Consider the following 24,822-nt stretch of genomic DNA (forward strand, 5'->3'; position numbering starts at 1 on the left):
TATCATTCTCTAAATTGTCTTGTTTTCAAAGATTTACAGGGTTTCATTAAAGAATATTAATTCGTACAGTACTAAACACTATTTAACGTTGTTTCACTGTATATTTAGTCGTGTGTACAGTTACAAAATCATATCCACAAAACCACACAAATTGTTACTTGTTTATGTTTTAGCCTAATTTGTAGAAACAACAACACCTTTTGCAAAATAACCATACACAACCACACTCTTCCTAATTCATCTACTCTTAACCCACCTCCCCTGAAAATAAAGTTGCTCTTCTTCGTACCCGTATTCTTGGCAGGTATTGTCATCTCCAATTTTACTTCTCTTTCACATTGTTCATGACAATGCTTGTTTTTCTCTCTTTTTGTTTCGAGGTGGAATTTTATGATTCACGAGTTTTCCAACAACTCTATAGTTTGACGATCTACAAACTAGCTCAACTTCGGTTCCTCTATTTCTTCTGCCAATAGTCTATTTGTCGATCTGTTGAGCATTTGAGTCTTTTTACACGCGTCGTCAATATTCGTCAAGTGCAGGAATGTGACACAACCATGCAGTGGACTATGTATGCATTGAATTACCTTGTGAGAGGCGCATCATGCTTGCTTATCTACTAGGCCCTGTGAAAACAACTGCTACGTTATCGTAGCTGTACTTTTTCCCGAAACAGGCTGGACTGATAATCCTTCATGCCATTAGAATATTATTTGCCCTAGGGGACTTCATCAAGAGGGTTCCCAATTTTTGGTTGCAAAGTTTTTTCAAAAACGTTAAGCTATACCCACACCGGAGATGTTTCAACCACCTGCCAAGTTCATTGATCTTGTATCAGAGCCAATCAATACCACTGAATGGCCACTACCACAAGTTGACAACACCATACCTAAATTCAACTATGAAGTTATCACAGTCAGCAAACAAGTGTCACAAATTCTCGTTCATCAGTTGAAAACCACATCAATTGAGATAGGTCTTCATCCCAAGTTTGCATCTGTCATTGTTTCTGAAAAGTATTTTGTCAATGCCAATTACAAAACAGTTAAAGCGGCAAAGCTGTGGAATTCGTACTTGGATTATATTGCATCAGGTCAAGTTTGTCAACCGATAAAACCACCACCATTCAACTTGCAACGTATGCCTCATAGAGAGTTTGCCTTCTTGGAAGAGCCTATACTGGAGTGCGCTGTGGAGCCTCTACATGCAACTAAACCTATACAACTTAACCCCACTTTGAATTCAATATTTGTTCCAACACCAGTGATTTTACAACTACCACAAGTTCCTAAAGAGCCTACTATAAAAGTATGGGACACCAATGACAAAATTAGTTTGTTTGACATAATTGAGCAAAGGATAGATTCCAAATTACCTCCCCTAGAACGTGATTTCGGCACACTCCTACCACATCAACTCAACTTGGTTAACCGGTACTCCATTGGAATTGATTGTGCGACGATTTTCCCAAACAAGAGCGACGACCAAATATTTCAATTTCAATTGGCCAACTGGGGTGCTCCAAGCTTGACCCATCATTTCAATACTCATGATTTAAATATGTTTTTATTTGAACGGGAAATCACTCGTAGCAGAAAGTATATGGTACAACCGACAGCAACGGCAAATCCAAAACAAGACAAACCAGCCGAATATTTTCTTCAACTATATTTGGATAAACGTTTTAACAACAAGTCATGGCATTTGAACAAATATCAACTCATTGTGGAAATGGAATGGAAACCGATAACTGCCGATATCAAAACTTTGCAAAGTCAATTTCTTGAAGAGGTTTTGGATGCTAAAATCGATCCACTGATTGAGCCGATCACCACCGCTCATGACATCAAGTTGAACCCATTTGTTGTTGAAAACACATTTGTTTTGGACTACCCTCAATTGCAAGAACAAACAACAACAACGGCTCGACCCGACGTTGACAATGGAGCTACTAATTTAGCAACGTACCACGATGATACTGAAGCATTGGTGCATTTGGTGGCGACAAAGAAACGCAAGTTGAATACAAAAGAGGTTGACATACCACAAGAACTAGCCTTGCTTCTGTTCTTACACCCTAAAAAGGAAGCCCGAAAGGAGGAAGATAAAGAAAAAGCTCCCGAAAACACATCTACAGAGTCTAAAATCCCTCAATATAGTGTCTTTTTCGACTCTTCTTTCAACGAGTCAACGAAAGAGTACCAATTTCCACCTAAACAATATATTGCATTATCACAATCATTTTGGAACAAGGATTACACGTTAGCTAAAAGTTTGAGTGAGAAAATAAGTGTTCTTGAAGTCAAGTTTAGCCATGCCGTCGATATCGTCATTAATACTACTTCAGCAATATACATAACCGCAGCAGACTTGCTCATCCAAGGAGATGGGAAATCAACTAATTTCCTAATTCTCAAAGAAGTTTTGACCATGAAACAACATTTTCATAAATTGTACATTGTTGCGGTCGTCAATACCGCGTCATTTGTTGCAAATGCCGGAATCAAATTGCAAACATTACAATTGATATGTCTTGGCTTGAATATTAAACTACTCTTTGTGTCCAATGAAGACGCTCTACTCTGGCTATTGGAAATCATTGAACTGGAACCACCGCAATTCGTTGATGAACCAGTAGATTTGGATAATCAACAATATGGGTTATTGTGTGAATGTGGATTGACATATTTCCAAGCACAGGAGATTTTGCAGAGGACATCACTAGAGGCGTTCATTTCCAGTAGTGTAGATGAAAAGTTGAAAAAGTTCAAAGAGTTGGTAACTCCTGAGTTATTGGTATGTGATTGAGAGGATGTGTGGCTATTGCGTGATACTAACTTTGTATTTAGTGTAAGCTTGATTTTACATTCCTGGAAGAAATCTGTTAGACGTGTTTTGGTTTAGGGAATTGAACTGTGTGTAGATAACAAATTGTGGGTATTTACCACATTTCTATATGTTAGTAAAATCTGTCTGTATGAAGAAATAAGCAAGAAATTGAATCGAAAGTTTGAATTTGTAAAGTTTCCCCGTTCTTGACAAACATCTCGAATCCAGCTCAATTATCATGAAAAGCACGAACCTAACAAACTACGACATTAGCAAATCGGACTTTCAACTGGATCACGTTTTAGCTGCAAAATGATTCCCTGTGTCGTGTCTCAAATTCTACTTTTTAGAAACTCATCAATGTACACGACCTTTTCCTACTTTTTTTTTTCTGTCGATTTCAAAACACGTCGTTTTCTTTTTTCCAACAACGAACCCAACAACAGCCCTTCACAACTCATACATCTAACTCCCCCACTCAATGGTAGTCTTGGCCGCATCAATTTGTACCCGTGGCGGTAAACCATTGCTATCAAGACAATTCAGAGACATTTCCAAAGACAGAATCACTGCCCTCTTGGCCAATTTCCCAAGTTTAATTTCCAATTCCTCAAGTCAACATACAACCGTTGAAGATGAAAATGTGAGATATGTATATCAACCATTAGAAGAATTTTACATTGTTTTAATTTCAAACAAAACGTCAAACATTTTGCAAGATATTGATACTTTGCATCTTTTTGCATCAGCTGTTTCCAACTTGTTGCGTAACATCGATGAACGAGAAATTTTCGATTGTGCATTTGATATCATTGATGCGTTTGATGAGATTATCAATATGGGATATAAAGAGAATTTAACCATTAGTCAAGTTCAAACATTTTTGGAGATGCATTCACACGAGGAGAAAATTCAAGAGATCATTGAAAGAAATAAGGAATTTGAAGCTGCTGAAGAGAGGAAAAGAAGAGCCAAAGAGATTCAAAGAAGAGAATTGGCAAATAGAAACAATGACGATTTTGGTCAAAGGTTTGGAGGCTCTGGTGGTATTGGTGGTGGTGGTGGTGCTTCTTCTTACTCCAACTTGAGTCAACCTATTACACAACCAGTTTATCAACCTCCATTGCCTATAGAAACTGAAAAAGAATCGAAATCTGCATTCAGTTCAAGACCAAGAGGTGGTGGACTACAATTGGGTAAAAAAACCCATAAGCCAACTGCACCAGGGAATGAACCATTATTGAGCAATCAGCCCGCCTTCAACAAACCTTCCACTTCAGCAACTCCACAATACCAACAATCACCAGCACCAGTATCCAAAACAGCCTCACCTGGCCCACTGGCCCCCAAAGTACCCAATAATGGTATCCTTGTTACTGTAAATGAGAAAGTTAATGCGCGTTTGTCTCGTGAAGGATCAGTAATTTCATCTGAAGTTAAAGGTGATTTACAATTGAGAATTAATGATCAATCATTAGCCAATGCCAAGATTTTGTTGAAGATTAGTGATAAAGCCGACAAGAAGCAATACAAGACGCATCCAAATGTTGATCGAAACTTGTTTCAAAATGAAAGTATATTAACCGTCAAGGATAAATCAAAAACTTTTCCATCCAATGACCAAGCTTTGGGGGTTTTGAGATGGAGATATGTTGGTAAACAAGATGACTTGACTTCAATCCCAGTGTTGATTACTGCTTGGGTAAACATTGATGATAATTCTACAACTCAAGTTACACTAGAGTATGAGTTGACTTCGGATTTCACATCATCACATCCAAATGAATCCTTCAAAGTTGAAAATGTCAAGGTGTTGATTCCAATTGTAAGTCATGATGTAGTATTACAAGATGGCAACGATGCTATTTCGTATGACATTTTGGATCAAACAGGAATTGTATTCAATATCGGTTCAATTGCAATTGATGACCCACAGGGCTCATTTGAATTTACTGTGCCCGTTGAAAGTGGTGACGAAGAGTCGTTGTTCCCCTTGGAGGTCCAATTTGATATAAACAATGTTGATTTGGTTGAAAGTGATGTTTCATTGGGTGGCGTATCTATAATTGATGTTGTATCCAATGATGACGATGAAAAATCATTGCCCTTTGATTTACACGCCAATGTCATTTCAGAAAGTTATATAATAGAGTAAGTATTACGAATATTGTACAGAATTGAAATCTTTGTTTCTCTAGCTTTACAATACTATAGTAGTTCCACTTAAAGCGATTGATATATGACACCTTAAACCTTCTTCCTCATTATACTTGTTCAAATCAGTCAAGATGCGTTTGCGTGGATCAGTAATCTCACGAATATTAGATAGTATGGGTTCTTTAACATGATTGATTATGACATTTAATCCCTTCAACGGCAGTTCGCCACCACCTTCTAGCTTCTTAACCTCCCTTTCCAACTGTTTTAGCTCATAGATAACATGTTTTGGAGTCAAATGACCATACAATTCATTGGGATCTGTTTCTCGAGCATTTGAGCATTCCAAAACCACACCTTTTAATTGATGTTGCAATATTAGTGGTGCAACGTGTTTCCATATCCTTTGATTCCGATGAAGTTTGCTAACCATGTCACTTTCAAAATCACCAAATACAAGCAAGTACGCATCATTCCTCGATATCAAAAAAGAAGTAGATTGGTAATGATGTACATCTGGATCACTACTTTTGCGATTAGTTGATGACTTTGTATAATGGCTCTCATTGACACCAGCGGGGATTGTTGTAATACTTGAATGCCTCCCCGCTTTCTTACTCTCAATCATGTTTAATTCCCCATGACTTAATGGAAACATTCGTACGGTATAGTTGCCAATTGTATACGTCTCTCCAAACTCCAACTGTGTCAACTCAAGTATATCAAAACTTGGCATGTTTGGCCACACAATTCCATTGAAATAATGCTGCTGAAGTGATTTGATTGTGTATTTGGAGCCATAAACTTGTTTTGGTGGATTGTTCGCTGTGAATCCTGCTGAATTGATCACCAACGATGACACATGATCCAAATGTGGGTGCGTTATTAGGAAGTTGTTCAATTTGTGGAATAGGAGTTTAGCATATGTGATGGTATTGTATTCGTTGAAATTGACAAATGGTTCGATTCTTTTGACACCTTTGTGATAGTAATAGTCAATCGATTCTGAATCAAAATAATAGTTTAACAAGTTACACGCTGATTCATGATACTTGCTTTCTTGATAGATTATTTCCGTTAGTTTGCCCATACCCGATCCAGCATCAATACATAATATTTCCTCACTATTGGTCTTGTATGTATGTGGATTGCTATCTACGTCAGTTTCCAATTCCAACAACTCCGAATAGCTCATATTGGTTGACTTGAGTAGTAGGGAGCACGTGTTGCCTTCTAATGGACCACCACTGGCACCCAAAAACGTTATTTCAAATGACATATGGTGTGTGTGTGGTTTATGACTTGTGGGTGCTACACTTGTGTGGGTGAATACGTCACTATAAATTTAGACGAAACAAAAAAAAAAAGAAATGCGGAGGACACAAAAATGGAAACAATCGCCATATGATATGAGACTGGATGAATATGGCGAGGCTGAACTTAGAAAGAGACACCATTGTAGAAGAAAAAAGAAGTACAGTGTTTTGTTTCATGATTGACGATGTTATAGAGCAATAGCGGTTGTTCAACCAAAGCTTGTTTCATGTAAACAGAGTGTATCGTGACACTATCAATCACAACCCAATTGAGACAATTTATACCTTACCTAGACATTCACTTATTCTATTGCTGTTTACTAGCATAGCCTCTTATATCCTGGGCAAATCTCCAACTTTGATTCTCCACTTTCGCATCCTTGACAAATTCAAATTTAATTTCACCGGATTCCTCATCCAATTTGATCACAACATATGAATATACTTCTCCCGATCTGGCATCTCTATAAAACAATACTCTCATTGAATCATCAACAACTTTCCTTACTTGATCTTCATTGACTTTCACGTAATCCTTGTCCTCTGGTATCAAGTTCCTCAACAATGGTATTGCCAAATGTGATCCGAACCCAGTGGCTATAGTTGAAGCATGATAGGTAACCCCCAACAAGTCAACGTATTTCAAAAATGGTTTCTTTTCGGCGTCAAATCCACCAACAACAATACTATTCCATAAGGGATTCATTTTGGACCTTCTATTGTACATAACTCTTGACAAATATTCGTGCACGTTGGGGGCTTTCAAATAATTACCACCATCGTTATCATACACTTCCTCTTCAATTTCCAACTCATCCAAAAGTCTTTGTATATATTGAAAGTCGGAAATATCACCAGACACACCAACAACCGTTTCCAGTCCCACTTTAATCAACCTCTCTATATTATTGAAACGCAACAATGACCCGTAAGATCCCACATGGTCAGCTGCCATTATGATACCATTGGCAAATTTGGAAGCTATAACTGAGGTACCAGTGATTATAGGTTGTTGCGTATTCATTTTGGGAAATTGATGTGCATGGTGGTTGTAGTCTTTAAACTCTTCATTGCTGGCATTTGCAATGTTGTGATTGTATGCTCCGTAAGTTTCGTTCGAGGGTCTTCCCCATTGATATGGATCGTGATTCATTGATGGCAATTGATGGTGATTGAACGGGTGTTATAGTAATGGAAATCTTTAGTGGCGACTTTTTTTTTTTTCTTTCTCTGTCGCTCGTATTGTACCATTGCGGCGACTCCATATATTAAGAAAGAGAGGATCCATTTTACAATGCAATTACACCAACACAGGGAGAATAGAGCGAATGGATTACTACAGGTGAAAGACAGTCACCACCAGAAATGGTATTGACCCTTAAACTTTAGTTTTTCAAAATGTAACTTGTATATTTTCACTAATTCATCTCTGAACTTCAAATAAACTTGCATCTATAAACAGAGCAGATTACCGTCTGCTCAAAAGACAACATCAGCACCTCCACTACTCACTTGGTCAATTTCCCAATCTTTTATAGTTGGATATCTGAATCTCTTTGGCAATTCGCTTCTTGAGAAATATTCGCCATTCTGTGGCTCAACAGGACTGCTGTGGTGGAAACTCCTCGATTGGGAGCCACTACTTGAAGAAACGCCAACGGATCCTGGTACTACGCCCTTTGGTGCAAGTGGATGTGGGCCTGCTGAGTGAGGTTCTGCGATTGAATGTTAGTAAAAATAAAATACTGCTGCATAGATTGAAATTTATCCAAACATACTTGGAACAGGGTGTGGTCCCCCGACAAACTTGATCGTGTGTTTTAATAATCTAGTTGAAACCTTCATTTGTGGTACTCTTGCGGACAAACAGGGAAGTTGGCTCTCAGTATGATTTTTTTTTGCGTAGTCTTTTGATTTGATAGGTAGAGAATTGGTGGAGCTACCATAAATTGCGGGTTTAGCCTATTACTACGCCGGGATTGCAAGTACTGGCCAATAATTAAGAGGGCTTACTTCAGAAAGCTGTTTACTTGTGGAATATGTTGAATGGTTACTCTTTGTAGACAATAAGGGATAACAGTTTTTGTTTAGCCTCTGTAATGTTTGATGTTGGTCTCACTGAAGCAGGGGACGGATTGTACTGGCATAGCTTTTAACAGTAACTTTGTACATAGCTGGACATTACAAGAGGACGACGTTTCTATAGTGGACCTTCAGCCTCGGCTCTTTGCTAAGCGTTTCTCTCTTCATTTTTTTCTTGCCAGCCATTTCAGTTGGTCTTACTATAATGAGCTTCCTTTTTTTTTTGCAACATAACAAAGGAATCATAATAGCCACACCAGTTTTCATTCCCGCAACAACATGGAAAAGCAACCATCACCAACGCTACTTAATCTTCCTCATCACGCAATTGCCAAAATTATGTTTGAGAGGTGGAAATTGGACCGCAAATATCAACCCATCCTTTCATTATTATACACTTGCAAACAGCTATACTATGACCACTATCATATTTTGTACATGTTGACGCCACTTGTTCTTGGAAAATCAAAAGACTCAACCCATCCAAGAGATTTACAGAAATGGGTTCGGACTAGAGCTTGCTGCAAAATTCGAACTATTTATTTGATTAAACCAAAAAAGGCAATAATCATGGTAGTTCATAGATTCCCCAATTTGGAAACAGTTTCAATCAGCACATCGGTGAATGATATAATCACGATTTTGTATAAATTACCTCCTTCTGTGTCAGACTTGAGCTTATGCATAACCAGGAATGGAATGAGGAAAACCGTATTGGAGGTTGTCAATGTACCCACTTTCAAATTGAAAAAGTTGAAGTTCAACTCAGTTTGTTGCATTCGAAGAACAAGGTTCTCATCCTTTTATGACACAATCGTGGGACCCATAACTAGAAATTCAACAGACCCACACTATTACAAGCAATTTTCTCCGGCAAAGTTGGTTACCATTTTGTTAGCAAAATTGATTAATGGCAGTTTATCAACATTGCAAGAGTTGGATGTGGAAACAATCCACTTTGATCAAGTCAACTTGGTTTTGAAACTGCTTATGTTCAACTTTGGCTCCCCCAGCAAAATACAAGCATTAAAAGTTGACAAGTTGGGTTGGGACCAGGCTGCAACTCTCGATCTCATTGAAATTTGTAAGAAGCTTCATTTCACTGACAATCATTTGGGTCTTAAATACATATTGCAAAATCAAAATGGAGTTGTGGTTCAAAAAGTGATTGCTAACAAACGAGATCGCTAGAGGTCGTGAGTTCCAGCTAGATGGAATGGATTTATAGTTGTTTGCTTCGTAGTGTTAATGGCCAAGCATAATTGTTCAAGGTTACATTGTAAAATGACGAAGTGAAGTGACACAAGCGTAAAGTTGTGTCCACAAATGTTCAAGCAACTTGGGGCATAAGATCGAGCCCCGCCCAACGATGTGTGGGCTCCCAATATCGCATCATGTTGCATCCGCATGGAAACCCATTTGGCTGTGAAATCAAAAGTCGTGTGTTTACCCATTCTAAGAGGAAAACAAAAATTTGGTGAATCTTTTGCCTCAAGTGGTGAAACCTCTCCCAACGCCAGCACTAGCGACCCCCAGAAATGTCGGATAAATTGACTAAAACCATTCAAAGGTTTCAATCCAAAATTGATGCTGGATCCTTCTATGAAGCTCACCAAACATTGAGAACAATCACCAATAGATACGTCAAAGCCAAACAGTACTCAGAAGCTAGGGATCTCTTGTATCAAGGTGCTGACATCCTCATTAAAAACAAGGAACACGCTTCCGCATCCGACTTGATTCTCTACCTTATACAAGTTTATGAGGAAGAAGGATTGAAAGTTACTGACAGGGAAGCAAAACTTAAATTAATTGATTTGATTTCAAGCTTGCCCAACAACGATCCACTGCTCAACGATTTGGCAAAGGCTAGTATAACGTGGTCACAGAAATCGCAAGGCTGTGAAAAATTTGGTGATAATGAATTGCACCATTTGTTTGGGTCAAAACTCATACAAGTGGTGGAGGAGGACAATATAGATTATGAGCAAAAAGCTAAAATATTTGCCGTGGCTGAATTGCACTTGGTTTTGGGTACATTTGAATCAGTGCCGATTTACGTGAACTTTCTAGTTGCTACTGCAAAAGCCAATTCAAATACTGATGCAGGCGCACTTTTAGCAAGACCTGTGTTGAATTACGCATACTTGAAGAATATAAAGTTTGTGAAAGAAGCTCAAACATTGTTTCTCAGAGGTATTGATGCCGAGTCAGAAAAAGTTGGGGACATAGATTACTATTCAAATTATCCCTTGCTCAACTTTGTTCAATTGTTGGTCGAAGTGTTACAAAAGGATCCACAAACAAACAGTCAAAAATTTAGAAAATTATACGACCACTATAAATCTGTATTAAAAGATGGAGAGTTGTTGGCACCGGTAGAATACTTGGGCAAATTTTATTTCAATTTAAACATTGGCAATTCAAATAATCAAGGAGGCTTAATGGCTAATCTCATGAGTGGGTTATTTAAATAAAAAACTGATGTCGGTATCAGTATTCATCAACTGTTTTAACCTCAGTGTCCTTTTGTATAGAGCTCATATTCAATGCATCAACTAGTTCAGGACGTTTCAGTTTAAGCAACTCGTGTTTGGCCTCGGAATAAGTACACCATCTTCTCTCCCGTTTCTTCATTTCGGGCCACGTGGTACTCAATTGTTCAACTTGTAGTTCAAAGAAGTGGAATTCACTTTTAGGTATGTGGTCCGAATCAAAGTCACCTTTGATTACGGGTGCTTTTTGACCTCGCGAATCCATCACCACGGGCAATTTCTTGATAATGATCCCTTCAACACCAGCTTCCTCCCAAGTTTCCCTCACAGCTGTTTCCAATTCCAGTTCATCCAATTCATTACCACCTTTGGGCATTATCCAGCGATCTTTATGTTTAGAAGATGAAATCATAATCACTTTGTCTTTGGTTTCATTCAAACATATGCATCCAGCAACAATCCTAGCCCCAGTCTCTTCATTGTATCGCTGGTTCTCTCTACCTTGTCTTGCTTCAGAGGACTTGTTAAGTAAATTGGGATTTTTGTAATCTGTCATGCAACAATTTGTGGGGAGAATGGTGGCGATGGCAGCTGAAAAAGCCAAAAGGTCTCCTCTCTCGAGGAAATATTTTGTGTCATCAAAGTTTGACGAGATCTCAACAAAATTCAGTTCAACATCGCTTTCCTTCCACCAATGAAGTTCTTGTCTACGGCAGTACTTCTTGTATCTGCAATCACTGTCACTGCCCACGGAGATCACTCTCAGAACATACTAAAGGAGAAACCTTCACATTTGAGATGGCAAGATTGGCACATGTTAGAAGAACACGGCATTGCCGACTACGATGCTCAAACCTTTTTTACCATACATGATTTGAAAGGTGCTGGCCAATGGGATAGAGGCGATATTCTCAACCTTTATGGAATGAAACATGAGGTTATCATTGGCGATGGATCAGGTATGGGTGAAAATTCTCGCAAAGTGACACCTGAAGTGCAAAACATGGTTGTTGAGTCAATCTTTAAATTGTTTGACACTGATAAGAATGGTGCTATAAGTAAAGATGAGTGGGTGACGTTCCATAACAATGGAGGCGAGTTGCCTGATTTCGGATACGGACAGGGTCACCATTTGGATTTTGAAAGTGAGTACGAAGAACACCATTGGAAGCAATACCATGCCAAAGATGATCCAGACACAAAGATCAAACACAAAGAGGACATTGAACACGAGTTGTTGCATCATAAACATGAGATTGAAGAGACTCATGAACGTTCGTCAGAGTTGAGAGAAGTTACTAAAAACTTTTTATCCAACATCAGATTTGAAAACTTGAAACCAAAATATCGTGTTTAAAAATGATCCTCTATATTTTCCCCTATATATACAAACAAAAGTCTACTTATTTATAGATCCAAATGCACAATTTCTCAAGTCTTCAAGCTCATGAGTACATTTCAGCGTCTGACTCTTGTTCATCTTTAAACATGCTTCGTAAGCTTGTAGTTTACCCGAGCACTCACCTTGGATTTTTTGAAATGAAGGCACAGAGGTCCTAATGCACTGTGTCAATTCAACTTGTTGCTTTAGACAGTGCTCTGGATCTGGTTGTGGCAAGGACATACACTGATGGAAAGCAAGAAACTGATGAGGACAGCATCTTGCTACATCCTCCAAGAGGATCTGGTCTAGTAAACCACCTTTCTGTTGTTGCGACATTCAGACTCAATGAGTAAAGTAAGAATTACCAAATAAAGAAAAGTGCAGCAATGCTTGGAAAGATTTTTGAGTAAGAGGAAATAGAAATGGCAAAAAATGCGCGCAACAGAAAACAAAAGATGAAGACAAAGAGATTTTTCAGATTCTGTTGAAGTATTGCAGATTTGACTCTTTTTGCTAACAATAGGTCACTACCCAGCCCCACAAATAATACCCACAGGTTCAACCCGATGCCATTAAGTCATAGTTTGAAAACCACTTTACTTACAATAACGTGGTTGCCTGTACTATACTCGTTCACTAATCATGTGTACCAACCCTATCAAATCAGTGGATCTTCAATGACGCCAACATTCAATCCAGGAACAACTACAACGTCGAAAGATATAGTGCTAGTACAGAAGTATAATATAAAGACCAAGGAGAGTAATATATCTCGAGGCGATGTAATTATGTTTCGTCTGCCTTTAGATCCCGAGAAGTTGTTGACAAAGAGAGTTGTGGGAATAAATGGAGATGTAATACTACCGACTTCTAATTATCCTAAGCTGGAAGTAAAAATACCGCGGAATCATTATTGGGTGGAAGGTGACAATCGAGTGCATTCCATAGACTCCAACGAGTTTGGTCCAATTAGCAAAGGTTTAGTTGTGGGGAAAGTGGTGATGATTCTTTGGCCATTGAGCAGGTTTGGACAATCTTTGGAAAGACAATGAGGGAGATGCTTTTGGTGGCTATGTACTGCCACGTGGTAATTTCCCCTTAATTTGAAACGCTTGTTAATGACGCGCTAATCACGGAAGACTAGGTCGCCTATTGAAGAGTAGATATATCTTTGATCATAGATTATGTATAAAACTATATAGAAATTGGTAAAAATCACAACCTTTCCTCTCACTTGCCACTCTTAGCGTCTTTGATTTGTAAAACAAGAGTAGGAATGAATGCCAAACCGGCAATAATACCAGCCATTACACTATAAGCAACCGTGAATCCTAATTTCGCAAACATAACTGGAAAGTAAAATGGGCCTATGAATGCAAGTGTTTGTCTGACAACAGTGATGAACAAAATGATTGCCCCAGCTTGTTTATGATCCATGTCAATACAATATGCAATGAATGGTGACGTCATGATTTGCAAACCAAATGATGCTAACGCGCAACCTATTAAAGGTGTGACATTCCACGATGTAGCAGCATCTATCTGCACCCCAAATACAACTAGTCCAATAATGCAAGTGGCAAAACCAGGATACGTAATCCACAATCTAAATGATGGCCCTCTACCTCTCTTTTGACCCCATGCCACCAACTTATCCGACATGTATCCACCTACTTCACCAATGGCAGCGCCAACTATGAATGAAATAAACTGCAACCCCAAAGCTTGCGGACCCAACCCAAACTTGATGTACATGACTTCAGGAATTTCGATATTCAACGCAATATTTCCATGAAGAAAGCACATTGAGTATGCAAAAGTTGGAATAAAGATTCTCCAATTTGTGAAAAACACCATGGGGTAAAAAGTATCTTTTAAAGTTATACGATTCTCGGGGAATATGGCCCTAAACCGCAACTGTTTGAATCGATTAGTTTCGTTTCTTGATAAATCTTTGTGATTGTAAAGCGACTCCTTTCCAAAAAACACGTAGCAAACAACTTGTCCAAAGTTGATACATGTAAACACCACGTGAATATACTTGGGGTCCTGATGCTGGGCAACAATGCCCATCAACAAAGCTCCCACCATTGTGCCCAAGTTTACAGCAATTGCCCAAATACCACTTCTTGAACCTCTTTGATGACTGAATGTGGTTTCATTCACCACGGCACCACCGACTGCTAATCCAGGTGAAATGAAAATAGCTTGTAAGCATCTCATTGCCATCATAGTGCCATAAGTGGTACTAAACACACTTCCCAATGAAAAGCACATGGTTCCAAGTGTCGAAATAATCAAAAGCAAACGTTTTCCATACCTTTCCATCAAAGGCACCCACAACAATGGGAACCCACCAATCAACACAATCTGTACTGATACCAAGTAAGCCACGTCCGGGGTTGACATCTGGTAAATTTCTGAATACATTCCGATAACAGGTACCAAACCTGAGGCCATAAAGGTAGCCATAAATGCATGGAATGCCACCATCGCCAATTGTAAATGTTTAAACCCATTTGACCAGTTCAAGGGATCATCGTCATTCATTGATGGTAGAGGAACCAAATCATAGGTCCCATGTTTGGCAATGAGATACTGTTTGTGTTCTTCTGAAAGTCCCGATTCATCTTCGGTTGCAATGTATTCAATTTCCTCCTTCGTGTTGACCATTTTATCCTCCGTTAATGAAGACATTTTCGCTACTTGTGATACTGTCAGCTTGTGCTCAGATGCAACAACATTCGTGGTTTCTAACCAGGGTATTTATATGAGCCTCGAGCCAGGTGTTCGTACTGCAAAGTGTGGGGTAGTACCAATAGTGCAGTACCTTGTATTGCAAGTGAGGTTATGCTATATAACTGCAACGGAAATGCAAGTAAATCAACCAAAGATAAAGAAAACTCTCCCGACTTGGAACAACAGATGGGAATCAGAAAAAAAATGACCTTTTTCATTTAAGTCGTAGTTATAATTGTCCCGTTTCATACTTATTTTTGTCACCATATTTTCTTGTCTTTAATATGAAAATTTCAATAGCTTCTATAAGTTTGTAATAATATTGCATTTCACCGCGTCTATTGGCAGGCTCAGACTCTGGATAAACGATTAGCCTGATCTGAAATCCATGATATTCTTATCGGTGTTGTTTGTTAATGTCAACCCCCACGTCTGGTTGGATTACAAGGCCAAGAAGCTTCGATTTGACTCTTGCTTTCTCCATCGTGGATAGCCACAAAATCGAGTGCTAATGGACTTTGTGTATGGTAATTAGATATGCATGAAGGAAACCCACTAACTATGACACACACACATATATATATATACTGTACCACTTTGTGTCTAACATCTCCATTCTTTTGTCTTTTGAAAGCACAAGTTGCCTGACGGCGAGTATTGATTTACGATCTTTGAAATGAATTGAGTCACAAAAGCTGGTAGCTTGTTAAGTGCAGGAAAGATCTTAGATTTTGTGCATATACGAGTTCTGATGTTTTAAAGCATCTGGAGCACTCAATATTCGTGCAATCATCTTACAAATATTACGACCATTTCGAAGACTCATTCAGTATGTTTGTTTGACATTGCTTCACCAAATGTGCCAGTACAGCTAGTCCACATTGTAACGAAACAGCTTTTTTTTTTTGCTGCTATTGCCATCTTAGGAAGATATTTATCGAATGCAGCGGGTGCAAAAACGAACAAAGAGAAAAGTTTAAAACGCCTTGATGAAACAGCAATGGGCATTTGAAGCTTCGTAATCACATAACTTTTCAAAGGTTCTGGACTCTACTTGACCCTCGGCTAAAGCTTCAACACTTCATCAAGAAAGCGAGGGATGATATGCAAGATACGGTCACGAGAGTCCCAGACCCCACGGCTTCGGTTCAACTTGGAGGGAGATGGAACTTTTTCTTCATGTCACTACGGTGAAGAGTTAGCTACATCAAGTGAGTCATATACACGTTCCCAATCAATTCAATGTTCTAACCAAATCAAACTAAGAGGAGCAGGATATGCACGCCCACTCTTTCAAGCAGTACTGTTACTTTCCTTTACTTGCAGCTAAATAGTGTAAAATAAACATAGGTATAAGCGACAAGGCACCAATAAGTGAAGCCATAATGCCATACGATTTGGCAAAGCCCAAATCCGAATACATGTGTGGGAAGTAAAAAGGGCCAATAAATGCAAGCACCTGTCTCACCGCAGTGATGAATACAACAATTGCGGAAGCATCCTTATGATCCATATCAATACAGAATGCAATAATTGGCGAAGTCATGATTTGTAAACCAAAAGAAGCAAACGCACACCCAACCAAGGGTGTAACATTCCACGTTTTAGCATGTTCAATCTGTACACCAAATATGATTAACCCAACACAACATGCAATAAATCCTGGATACGTCAACCACAATCTAAACGATGGACCTTTACCGTTTTTCTGACCCCAAGCAACTAACCGATCAGACATGTATCCACCAACTTCACCGATGGCTGTACCGATAATAAAGGAGATGAATTGTAACCCTAATGCTTGCGGACCTAAAGCAAATTTTGCAACCATAACCTCTGGAATTTCAATATTCATGGCAATATTTGCTTGAAGAAAACAAACTGAATATGCAAAGGTTGGAATAAAGATTTTCAAGTTGCCAAAAAATTTTAATGGGTAAACAATTCTTTTCAAGGTTATGCGATTCTCGGGAAAGATGGTTTTGAATCGCAATTGTTTGAATCTGTTTGGTTCATTTCGTGTTAGATCATTGTAGTTGTACAGTGACTCCTTCCCAAGAAACACATAGCAGACGGCTTGTCCAAAGTTGATACATGTAAACACCACGTGGATATATTTGGCATCTTGATGCCCAGCAACAAACCCCATCAAAAATGCACCAACCATCGTACCCAAATTTACTGAAATCGCCCATATCCCACTCCTGGATCCTCTCTGATGACTAAATGTGGTTTCATTTACTATCGAACCACCAACAGCAATACCAGGGGAGATGAATACTGACTGCATTATCCTCATTGCCATCATTGAGCCATAAGTGTTGCAAAAGACACTTCCTAATGAGAAAGCCATACTTCCCACAGTGGAAATGATTAAAAGTAGTCTCTTTCCATACCGGTCCATAAATGGTACCCAAACTATCGGGAACACACCAACTACTAAGATTTGCACTGAAATCAAATAAGCTATACGTGAAGTTGGCATATTGAATTTTTGAGCATACACTCCTGCAACTGGGACTAAACCCGTTGTCAAGAAGGTGGTCATGAATCCATGAAAGGCAACCATTCCCAATTGTAAAAACTTCATTCCATTTGACCAATTCAATGGATCATTATCGTTCATTGTTGGTAATGGTGATAAATGGTAAGTCCCATGTTTAGCAATAAGATATTGTTTATGCTCCTCGGATATTTCTGGTTCAACATCAACTGAAGCACTTTCAAGTTCCTCCTTTACCGGAGCACTCTTGTCGTCTATTGAAGTCATGTGGCTGTTTTGTCTGTCATTACCACGATGCAACGTAAAAATCTGAACTTTCATTACTATTTATATCAGCTAATGCATGCTTTCAGTGGAAAGATGGGGTAAAGCTAGTACATCTTGTTGTTGTAGCAGCATCGTTTCATTTAAAATCTAGCCAGTGGAGATTGTCGGAAATGTCAATAAATTCACACGAAAACTTTAAAAACCACCATTGAACAATTCAACCCCCCTTGGTCGATCAATTTGATTTGTAATGACATTCAACAATTAAAGTTAAAGTTAGCCGTTTCTAGTTCAACCCGCACAATAATTTCCCATTTGGGACAGTTGAATTCAGAAAACGTTGCCTCAGAATGCCCAAATTTAATCTGTACATAACATGTCGCTTCTACCACGACAGTCAGATAGTGTATCAAGTTTTAGTCATGTATGACAGTGCTGATAATAAACACCAACAGCTCCATGTGGCCATATTCCCGTATTAGAACTAGTTGCTGTTGGCGAATTCGTTGCCCTATGAGCACAACGTAGATTTAGTGAATGTTACATTCTCTCTCTCGCTCTTTATTTACAATCGTGAATTAAACTTTTTCGAGCACTATTTGAATGCAATACTCAAAACTGTATGAGCCATAAATGGTGGTTTCGGCAGAGACCTGGTCAACTGTTTAGGAGGGGTGGAAAAGATCAGGGCTCGCAACCTGCTCAAGTTATCAACGTGGGGTTTCTTAGTTTTTTTCTCGAATGCAGATAGATCAATTGGGGAACCCTCAACCATGGTGTTTGCATTATAGTAAGGATAAATTACAATGCATAGAGTATAGAGTCTAGGCAGACAGTGTCACATCTATTGGGTGTGTCCCACACATTTAACCTGAGTGGGTAGCGGGTGGTTCCCATGTCATTGTGGGGTCAAAGCGCATTAAAAAAAAAAGTAGCCACATTATCCGACGCAGCAGTAAACTCTTTATGAGCTGCAATGGTTACACCAAGTTTAAGCTCACTTTTGAACACGGTGTTACTGTTTTTCTTTGAACTTTGAGATAAAGACTTTTTTTCAGTCCAATGTTGCCAAGTAATACATATTGAGAGAGTTTTACATCTACAACATCTTGGTAACTCAAAAACCTTGTTTTAGGGTTCTTCCGCGCACTGTTTGAATTTTTAGTATTTCCGACTAGTGTCATCTAATTAACCTAGTCTTTTTGGAATGGTTTCATTGCAGGTGTACATCAGTGATGTTACCCCACACAGTGTGTGTTCTGACTTAAGATTAGTTAAAAAATCTACTGTGCAACAACAGTCTCTGAACCAAGTAAAAAAAATGGAATAGATTGTCCATCACCATAGTATTATGTTCTCTTTGTTGCAACCGCTTCATCGTTGCCATTTCCCACATCTACTGGGGTAGATGATCTGAATAGTTAGTATGAGTATCACATGTGTTCCAAACTTGGCGACTTTAGCATCATGTCAGTAGCGCCAAAACTAACTTCTCCGTTTTTTTGATAGTATTCATGGCTGGTGTTAGTAAATTGAAGTAAACTGAAAGGGTGTGAAGCAAATGCAGTACAGGAACTAAAGTCTGACATCCAGTGACTATTTTTTATGATTATGATGCCCGTTGTGGCCCTTGTGGTACATCCAAAAACCAGGGGTAAGTGCAACAATAACCATTAGATAAACGATGATTGGAATCACATATGTCTTTGAGAGGAACAAACATACTTCATCAGTGAAAAAGATACCACCAAATGTGGCAGACGTTTTGAAAACAACAAGTTAAACAATACCGCTTAGTGATGGTTCAATAGAGGTGAATCCGGCTAGACTAATGCCATTGTAGATTCCAAACGAAGGCCAATGTTTGGGAGTAGCACAAACTTCGGTTTGTAGTGGTACAGGTTTTTGATCCAGTGAAGTTAGGAGAATTTGAGGCATCCAAATCAACACTAAATATTTTTCAGGGTGCCATCCTCAATGCCAGTGACAATATCAGTGATACATTTGCGTTTGTCGAATGAGAAAAGCTAGTACGTATGGCTACACCACTGAATAAAATGCATACAATTAGCAGATCCACACAATTTTGGCGATAAACATTGTCCCGACGTCGTCGATTGGGTCACGTCCTGATCTCGATTGAATCTGTAACAAGAAGGCAGTCCTGGTGTTACCGCTATGAAAGCAAACGAACATTGTGACACCACTTGGGTCAAGTCGTCTCCCTACAGGATTTAATGATGCCGGAATTGGACTCTAAAACTCCCTACAGTGCTGCTCTAACAGCCACTGCGAAGGTGAATTTGAACTTCCTACAACTTTATGTTGACTCAATATGACTGTGTACAATCACCACAGACATAACTTGCTTCCGGAATAGGTGCAATGGATGGCATAGCCCCATTGGATTTTACCATGATCAAATAACATTGTGCCTTCCCCCCACCCCCCCACCAGCTTGTTTGCATTGCCTCTCTTGATGCTCCCTTTATAAGCGGATTTTAGAAACGGTGTGGAAAATTTTCAGGAGCATTTGGATACAAATTGCGTCTATTTCTTTTTCCGTTGACAGATGTGTCACAAAGCTCTTAATTCTCGGCCGAATCACACCGGCCGATGTTCTTTTCTGACCAAGACAACTTGCAAAGTTTGCTATAACAGCCACATTATTAGTTATTACTTAGTATATAAGTAGCGGCAATTATTTCCTCAACGATTGAATCGGCCTGCTTTCTTTTCTTTTTTTCACCCATCATCAAAATGTCATCAGAAACTGTTGTATTCGTCAGTGGTGCTACTGGATTCATTGCTCAACAAATTGTCAAAACCGTGCTTGAAGCTGGTTACAAAACTATCGGCTCAGTGAGATCAGAGGAAAAAGGAAAGTACTTAAAATCATTGATCGAGTCTGCTGGACTCAATTCTAATCTTTTCAATTATGTCATTGTGAAGGACATTGGAGCCAAAGGTGCATTTAACGAAGCTTTGCAAGCCCATCCGGAGGTGACAGTGTTTTTACACACTGCATCTCCTGCTACATTTGAAATTCATGATGTTGAGAAGGAATTGTTAAAACCGGCCATTGAGGGTACCATTAATGCACTTAACGCAGTTACCGTGTATGGTAAAAACGTTCAAAGGGTTGTCATCACATCGTCTTATGCTGCGGTTGCTGGTTTTGCAAATTTGGCTACGCCTGGTAAAGAAGTAAATGAAGAATCGTGGAACCCAATCACATACGAGCAGGCTTTGGAAAATCCCTTTCTTGGTTACATTGGATCAAAGAAACTCGCTGAAAAGACTGTATGGAACTACATCGAAGAAAAGAAGCCAAAATGGGATGTCACTTTTGTGAATCCTGCATTTGTATTGGGACCACAAGCTTTTGCCGTTAGAGACAAGTCCAAGTTGAACGCATCAAATGAAATCATCAACAGTCTCTTGACTGCAAACAAGACAAAAGTGGAGCCTCAACAATTTGTTGGATACTTTATTGATGTCAGAGATGTCGCAAAAGCCCATCTCATTGCTTTTGAGAAGAATGAAACTGTGGGCCAGAGATTGCTTTTGGCAAATGCACCTTTTTCCTCCGCTGGGATCTTGGACATTATTGAAAAAGATTTCCCTAATTTGAAATCTGAGTTACCAAAGTTGGATAAGTCAAAATCTCCAAAGTTTGAGGAAACTGAAAGTGTCGTAAACAATGAAAAGACGAGAAGGATTTTGGGTTTCAAATTCATTGATTTGAAAAAGTCGGTTGATGACACTATTAAGCAGTTGGTGTAAATAGGCAGGGGAGTTTCCAAAAGCTTGTTGCTACACAGTCGTATATAGAATTAGAATTGACAACTATCGCACAACTTGGTACATTTCTTGTAGCATTTTGTCTGGATATTTTTCCATGCTCAGGAAGCTTTCACTAAGAGAGTCTCATCTGATGCCAATATTTTATGAAATCTCGCTATCTTATCCTCCCATTGGATCAATTCCCGCTACCACCGAGATGGGATGTATAGCTTTCATAGCTTCAATGAATAGCCGGCTTGGTGGAATACTTAAGGAGGTGTCTGCTGTATTGCCTCACGTGAATCTCCTTCCTCTACGGGAACTAAATGGTGCCAAGAAGCAAAAATTAGGTTATACATGGACATTGCTTCACAAACCTGACTTTGCCATGTTGAGATGTAGGGGGGCAGATCTCGCCAATTGGTACTTTGCCTTAGGCTGGCTAGTTTTGCCAAAGCAGCAATTGGAACGCCTTGTACATAATCAATAACATAACCGTGCAAAAAGGTTGAATGCGCTTTTTCGCTTTCTTTTCTTTCCAAAAGTTGCAAAAATAAATTTCCCTTTCACCACGTGGGTGTGCAATTATTACACAAATCTGGACTAACCTTTGATATTTCTGATTCCCACTTTTTGTGTTGTCTCGCAAAATATAACTTGGGCCAAGACAATAGGGTCAAATTTTTTGACACCTATTCTTGAGGAAAAGTTAGCGAGTAGAGATTACAAAGACAATTGCCGTACAAGTTTGTCTGATCTATTTTTAGCTTTCATGCCTGATGCTCAATGGAAACATTGAAAATACTTCTCTTCTGATAATAATAAATCGCATTAAGAACTAAACAACATTCTAAATTGTCTAAATGACCCGAAACGGAAAGATTACGTAGAGATGTTTTCTCTCCTCACTGCTTGACCCTCTTCTCAGTTACATCAGTCTCATCCTTGGCGCCTCCCAATGAATCGTATGCCATAATTTCCAGGCCACTAAACTCAGCAGCACCAGCTGCATGTCCACCAACGGCCCCATCAGTTTCACCAACTGCATCTGGATTTCTCTTGTGTTCTTCAGCAATCATTTCAGTAACCACACCAGGCTCACCCAAGAGACCGATATCGAAACCGTGTGATTTCAAATAATCAACAAAGTCAGCATCTTCTTTGTTGATGGCATCTTGACCAACATGTGGTAAAAAGAATAGGGCCAATGCAGCACTAAACAAACACAATGCAGCGGAAATGTAAAATGGAACTTGCAAATCTTTATTTCCTTGACCCGTGTAATGCTTTTGAATAGCTGGGAACACCCAAGTACCAACAAAAGCTCCAATTTTACCAATGGCAGCAGCGATACCATAATATTGACCTCTAATAGCAGTAGCGCTAGTTTTGGATGCCAATAATCCGATGTTATCACCAGGACCAAATTCACCAAATGAGGTAAATATTCCAAAAACAACAACAAAACCAGCAATGTGCCTCTTCAATGATTCTAAACGTGCAGACATAGCAAATCCAATAATTCCCTGACAACCAACACCGAAAGCCAAAGTCAATCTTGGTCCGAAATAATCTCCTGACAATGCACCAAGGAATGCACCTGGGATGTAAAACAAATTGAAAACCACAGACCAACCCCATTGCTTCCAAAGAGGGGCATCTGGGATAATTTCACCAATAATAATGGTATTAAAATTACCGAATGAATAAGCAGAAAAGTCATAAATAAACCAAATCAAGGAAACAACAGTTAATCTAAACCAGTAAAACTTGATAATCAACCACCATGGATAGTCTCTATATTTGACGTGTTTCATATTCAATTTTTCAAAAGTTCTAGAATCCTTCATCTTTAAACGAATGAAAAACAACAATAATGGTGGGATAACACCCAATCCAATTGTAACCCTCCACAATGCACGTAAATGACGCTCAGTAAAAATCCAAATCAAAACAAATGGGACAAATGCCGAAACAACAAACCCTGAATCAATCATGGCATTGGTGAACCAGGAGAAATACCTATTTCTGTGACCTGCGGGTAATTGATTAGCAAACTCAGATGCAATAACTGAACTTGTTGGATATTCAGCACCAATAGCAACACCCAAAAAGAATCTCCAAACCGTCAAACATGCGAAGAACCCTTGCGTTGTTGCACCCCAAGAACCAACAGCACACAACAATGTGAAAACAATCAACATGATATTTGCTGCCATCATACCACCACGCCTGGCAATTCTATCGGAAATGTAACCAAACCCCAATTGTCCGACAACCGTACCTACAAATGCGATTGAACTAATGTTGTTGATAGCATTACTTTTAGAAAACTCGTCACCATAAATCATTTTCAAACACGACAATACTGTGGAAATAGAATTATTGACATAACCATCAGAGAATAAACCAGCACCAGAAGCAAATGCAGGCCACAAATTGTTGAACTTGACTTTAGTTGGTGGTGCTTCGTACGAATCAGCCTCGCCTTCCGGAAAATCTGAAGAGGAAGACTTGTTGGATGAATTTGAGCCTTCATTGTGTGAGTGGAAATCTGGATTGTGTAGATCTTCGGCAAGTAGTTGTTCCTTAGATTTGAGAATTGTTATTTCCAGTGGGATTCTCTCTGCCCAGCCAAAAAAAGCCTCTCTAAAACTATGTGGTAAATCTCTTGAAGCCATATCTTGTTATCTAATGTGGGGCAGGGTATAAGTGCTACTATGTCAGTGTTGTAAGGAATAATTATCTCCACTGGTGCAATGTCGCTGGAAAAGGAGTAGAGTGAGAATGTATAGTATAGGAGGTAGAAACAAGTTTCATAGGATTTTGAAAAAAGTGGGATTAGATTTGATATATTTATATTAGTTCTCTCTGAAAAAGAGCACTCTTTTAAAAAGTTCAAACAATAAGAATATGAACATAAACCAAAATATACCTGGCGTCTAATTTATTCCTGATAAGTGTCACAAAAAGCGGCTGCTTAATAAAATAATAAAAATATCAAACAAAAAAATTTATCACCAAACATTTACCAAAGGTTTTAATTTTTACAAAGAGATATACCACTATTGTTTGTTGCAATTTTGTGCAACTAAAGAAAACTTTTACTAATTCCGTAAGAGAGAAATGAAATCTAAACCAAGTTAAAGATCTCAATTGTAAAAGAAAGGGAGAAAAAGAGAGAGAGCTATCAATGTGGGTCACATCATTATCTCGGTGCACGTTTCGTAGTCTGATATTGAACTTGGTTTTGCAGTTTCTACA

The 24,822-nt window shown here is 38.9% G+C and overlaps 15 protein-coding genes across 15 annotated transcripts; 7 read left to right on the top strand and 8 right to left on the bottom strand. All coding sequences in view use genetic code 12, as the record gives it.

Annotated features, from left to right (window-relative positions):
• Positions 1–798: 798 nt before the first annotated feature.
• CPAR2_100350 (uncharacterized protein) lies at positions 799–2,904 on the top strand (the record flags this gene model as incomplete). The annotated part of the gene is made up of 2 exons (XM_036810301.1): positions 799–2,796; positions 2,878–2,904. The coding sequence occupies 2 exons, from the start codon at positions 799–801 to the stop codon at positions 2,902–2,904; spliced, it is 2,025 nt and encodes a 674-aa protein (XP_036663180.1).
• Positions 2,905–3,310: 406 nt separating this feature from the next.
• RET2 (coatomer subunit delta) lies at positions 3,311–4,984 on the top strand (the record flags this gene model as incomplete). The annotated part of the gene is made up of 1 exon (XM_036810312.1): positions 3,311–4,984. One exon carries the CDS (start codon positions 3,311–3,313, stop codon positions 4,982–4,984), a length of 1,674 nt encoding a protein of 557 aa, XP_036663181.1.
• A 45-nt stretch (positions 4,985–5,029) lies between these two features.
• PDE1 (3',5'-cyclic-nucleotide phosphodiesterase PDE1) lies at positions 5,030–6,265 on the bottom strand (the record flags this gene model as incomplete). Its single annotated transcript, XM_036810324.1, has 1 exon — positions 5,030–6,265. The coding sequence occupies one exon, from the start codon at positions 6,263–6,265 to the stop codon at positions 5,030–5,032; it is 1,236 nt and encodes a 411-aa protein (XP_036663182.1).
• A 344-nt stretch (positions 6,266–6,609) lies between these two features.
• Positions 6,610–7,455, bottom strand: CPAR2_100380 (proteasome core particle subunit beta 7; the record flags this gene model as incomplete). The annotated part of the gene is made up of 1 exon (XM_036810335.1): positions 6,610–7,455. One exon carries the CDS (start codon positions 7,453–7,455, stop codon positions 6,610–6,612), a length of 846 nt encoding a protein of 281 aa, XP_036663183.1.
• Positions 7,456–7,781: 326 nt separating this feature from the next.
• On the bottom strand, positions 7,782–8,147 carry CPAR2_100390 (mitochondrial 37S ribosomal protein YMR31; the record flags this gene model as incomplete). Its single annotated transcript, XM_036810346.1, has 2 exons — positions 7,782–8,017; positions 8,081–8,147. The coding sequence occupies 2 exons, from the start codon at positions 8,145–8,147 to the stop codon at positions 7,782–7,784; spliced, it is 303 nt and encodes a 100-aa protein (XP_036663184.1).
• A 516-nt stretch (positions 8,148–8,663) lies between these two features.
• Positions 8,664–9,575, top strand: CPAR2_100400 (uncharacterized protein; the record flags this gene model as incomplete). Its single annotated transcript, XM_036810357.1, has 1 exon — positions 8,664–9,575. The coding sequence occupies one exon, from the start codon at positions 8,664–8,666 to the stop codon at positions 9,573–9,575; it is 912 nt and encodes a 303-aa protein (XP_036663185.1).
• Positions 9,576–9,922: 347 nt separating this feature from the next.
• CPAR2_100410 (uncharacterized protein) lies at positions 9,923–10,861 on the top strand (the record flags this gene model as incomplete). The annotated part of the gene is made up of 1 exon (XM_036810368.1): positions 9,923–10,861. The coding sequence occupies one exon, from the start codon at positions 9,923–9,925 to the stop codon at positions 10,859–10,861; it is 939 nt and encodes a 312-aa protein (XP_036663186.1).
• A 16-nt stretch (positions 10,862–10,877) lies between these two features.
• On the bottom strand, positions 10,878–11,435 carry CPAR2_100420 (polyphosphatase; the record flags this gene model as incomplete). The annotated part of the gene is made up of 1 exon (XM_036810379.1): positions 10,878–11,435. One exon carries the CDS (start codon positions 11,433–11,435, stop codon positions 10,878–10,880), a length of 558 nt encoding a protein of 185 aa, XP_036663187.1.
• Positions 11,436–11,573: 138 nt separating this feature from the next.
• Positions 11,574–12,236, top strand: CPAR2_100430 (uncharacterized protein; the record flags this gene model as incomplete). The annotated part of the gene is made up of 1 exon (XM_036810390.1): positions 11,574–12,236. One exon carries the CDS (start codon positions 11,574–11,576, stop codon positions 12,234–12,236), a length of 663 nt encoding a protein of 220 aa, XP_036663188.1.
• Positions 12,237–12,278: 42 nt separating this feature from the next.
• On the bottom strand, positions 12,279–12,599 carry CPAR2_100440 (uncharacterized protein; the record flags this gene model as incomplete). The annotated part of the gene is made up of 1 exon (XM_036810401.1): positions 12,279–12,599. The coding sequence occupies one exon, from the start codon at positions 12,597–12,599 to the stop codon at positions 12,279–12,281; it is 321 nt and encodes a 106-aa protein (XP_036663189.1).
• A 230-nt stretch (positions 12,600–12,829) lies between these two features.
• IMP2 (endopeptidase catalytic subunit) lies at positions 12,830–13,315 on the top strand (the record flags this gene model as incomplete). Its single annotated transcript, XM_036810412.1, has 1 exon — positions 12,830–13,315. The coding sequence occupies one exon, from the start codon at positions 12,830–12,832 to the stop codon at positions 13,313–13,315; it is 486 nt and encodes a 161-aa protein (XP_036663190.1).
• Positions 13,316–13,493: 178 nt separating this feature from the next.
• Positions 13,494–14,960, bottom strand: CPAR2_100460 (uncharacterized protein; the record flags this gene model as incomplete). The annotated part of the gene is made up of 1 exon (XM_036810423.1): positions 13,494–14,960. The coding sequence occupies one exon, from the start codon at positions 14,958–14,960 to the stop codon at positions 13,494–13,496; it is 1,467 nt and encodes a 488-aa protein (XP_036663191.1).
• A 1,348-nt stretch (positions 14,961–16,308) lies between these two features.
• CPAR2_100470 (uncharacterized protein) lies at positions 16,309–17,826 on the bottom strand (the record flags this gene model as incomplete). Its single annotated transcript, XM_036810435.1, has 1 exon — positions 16,309–17,826. One exon carries the CDS (start codon positions 17,824–17,826, stop codon positions 16,309–16,311), a length of 1,518 nt encoding a protein of 505 aa, XP_036663192.1.
• Positions 17,827–20,532: 2,706 nt separating this feature from the next.
• On the top strand, positions 20,533–21,558 carry GRP2 (Grp2p; the record flags this gene model as incomplete). The annotated part of the gene is made up of 1 exon (XM_036810446.1): positions 20,533–21,558. The coding sequence occupies one exon, from the start codon at positions 20,533–20,535 to the stop codon at positions 21,556–21,558; it is 1,026 nt and encodes a 341-aa protein (XP_036663193.1).
• Positions 21,559–22,463: 905 nt separating this feature from the next.
• On the bottom strand, positions 22,464–24,239 carry CPAR2_100490 (uncharacterized protein; the record flags this gene model as incomplete). The annotated part of the gene is made up of 1 exon (XM_036810457.1): positions 22,464–24,239. One exon carries the CDS (start codon positions 24,237–24,239, stop codon positions 22,464–22,466), a length of 1,776 nt encoding a protein of 591 aa, XP_036663194.1.
• Positions 24,240–24,822: the final 583 nt, after the last annotated feature.

The sequence above is a fragment of the Candida parapsilosis genome, contig 005569 (genome assembly GCF_000182765.1).
Source record: "Candida parapsilosis strain CDC317 annotated contig 005569".
Taxonomy (NCBI): domain Eukaryota; kingdom Fungi; phylum Ascomycota; class Pichiomycetes; order Serinales; family Debaryomycetaceae; genus Lodderomyces; species Lodderomyces parapsilosis.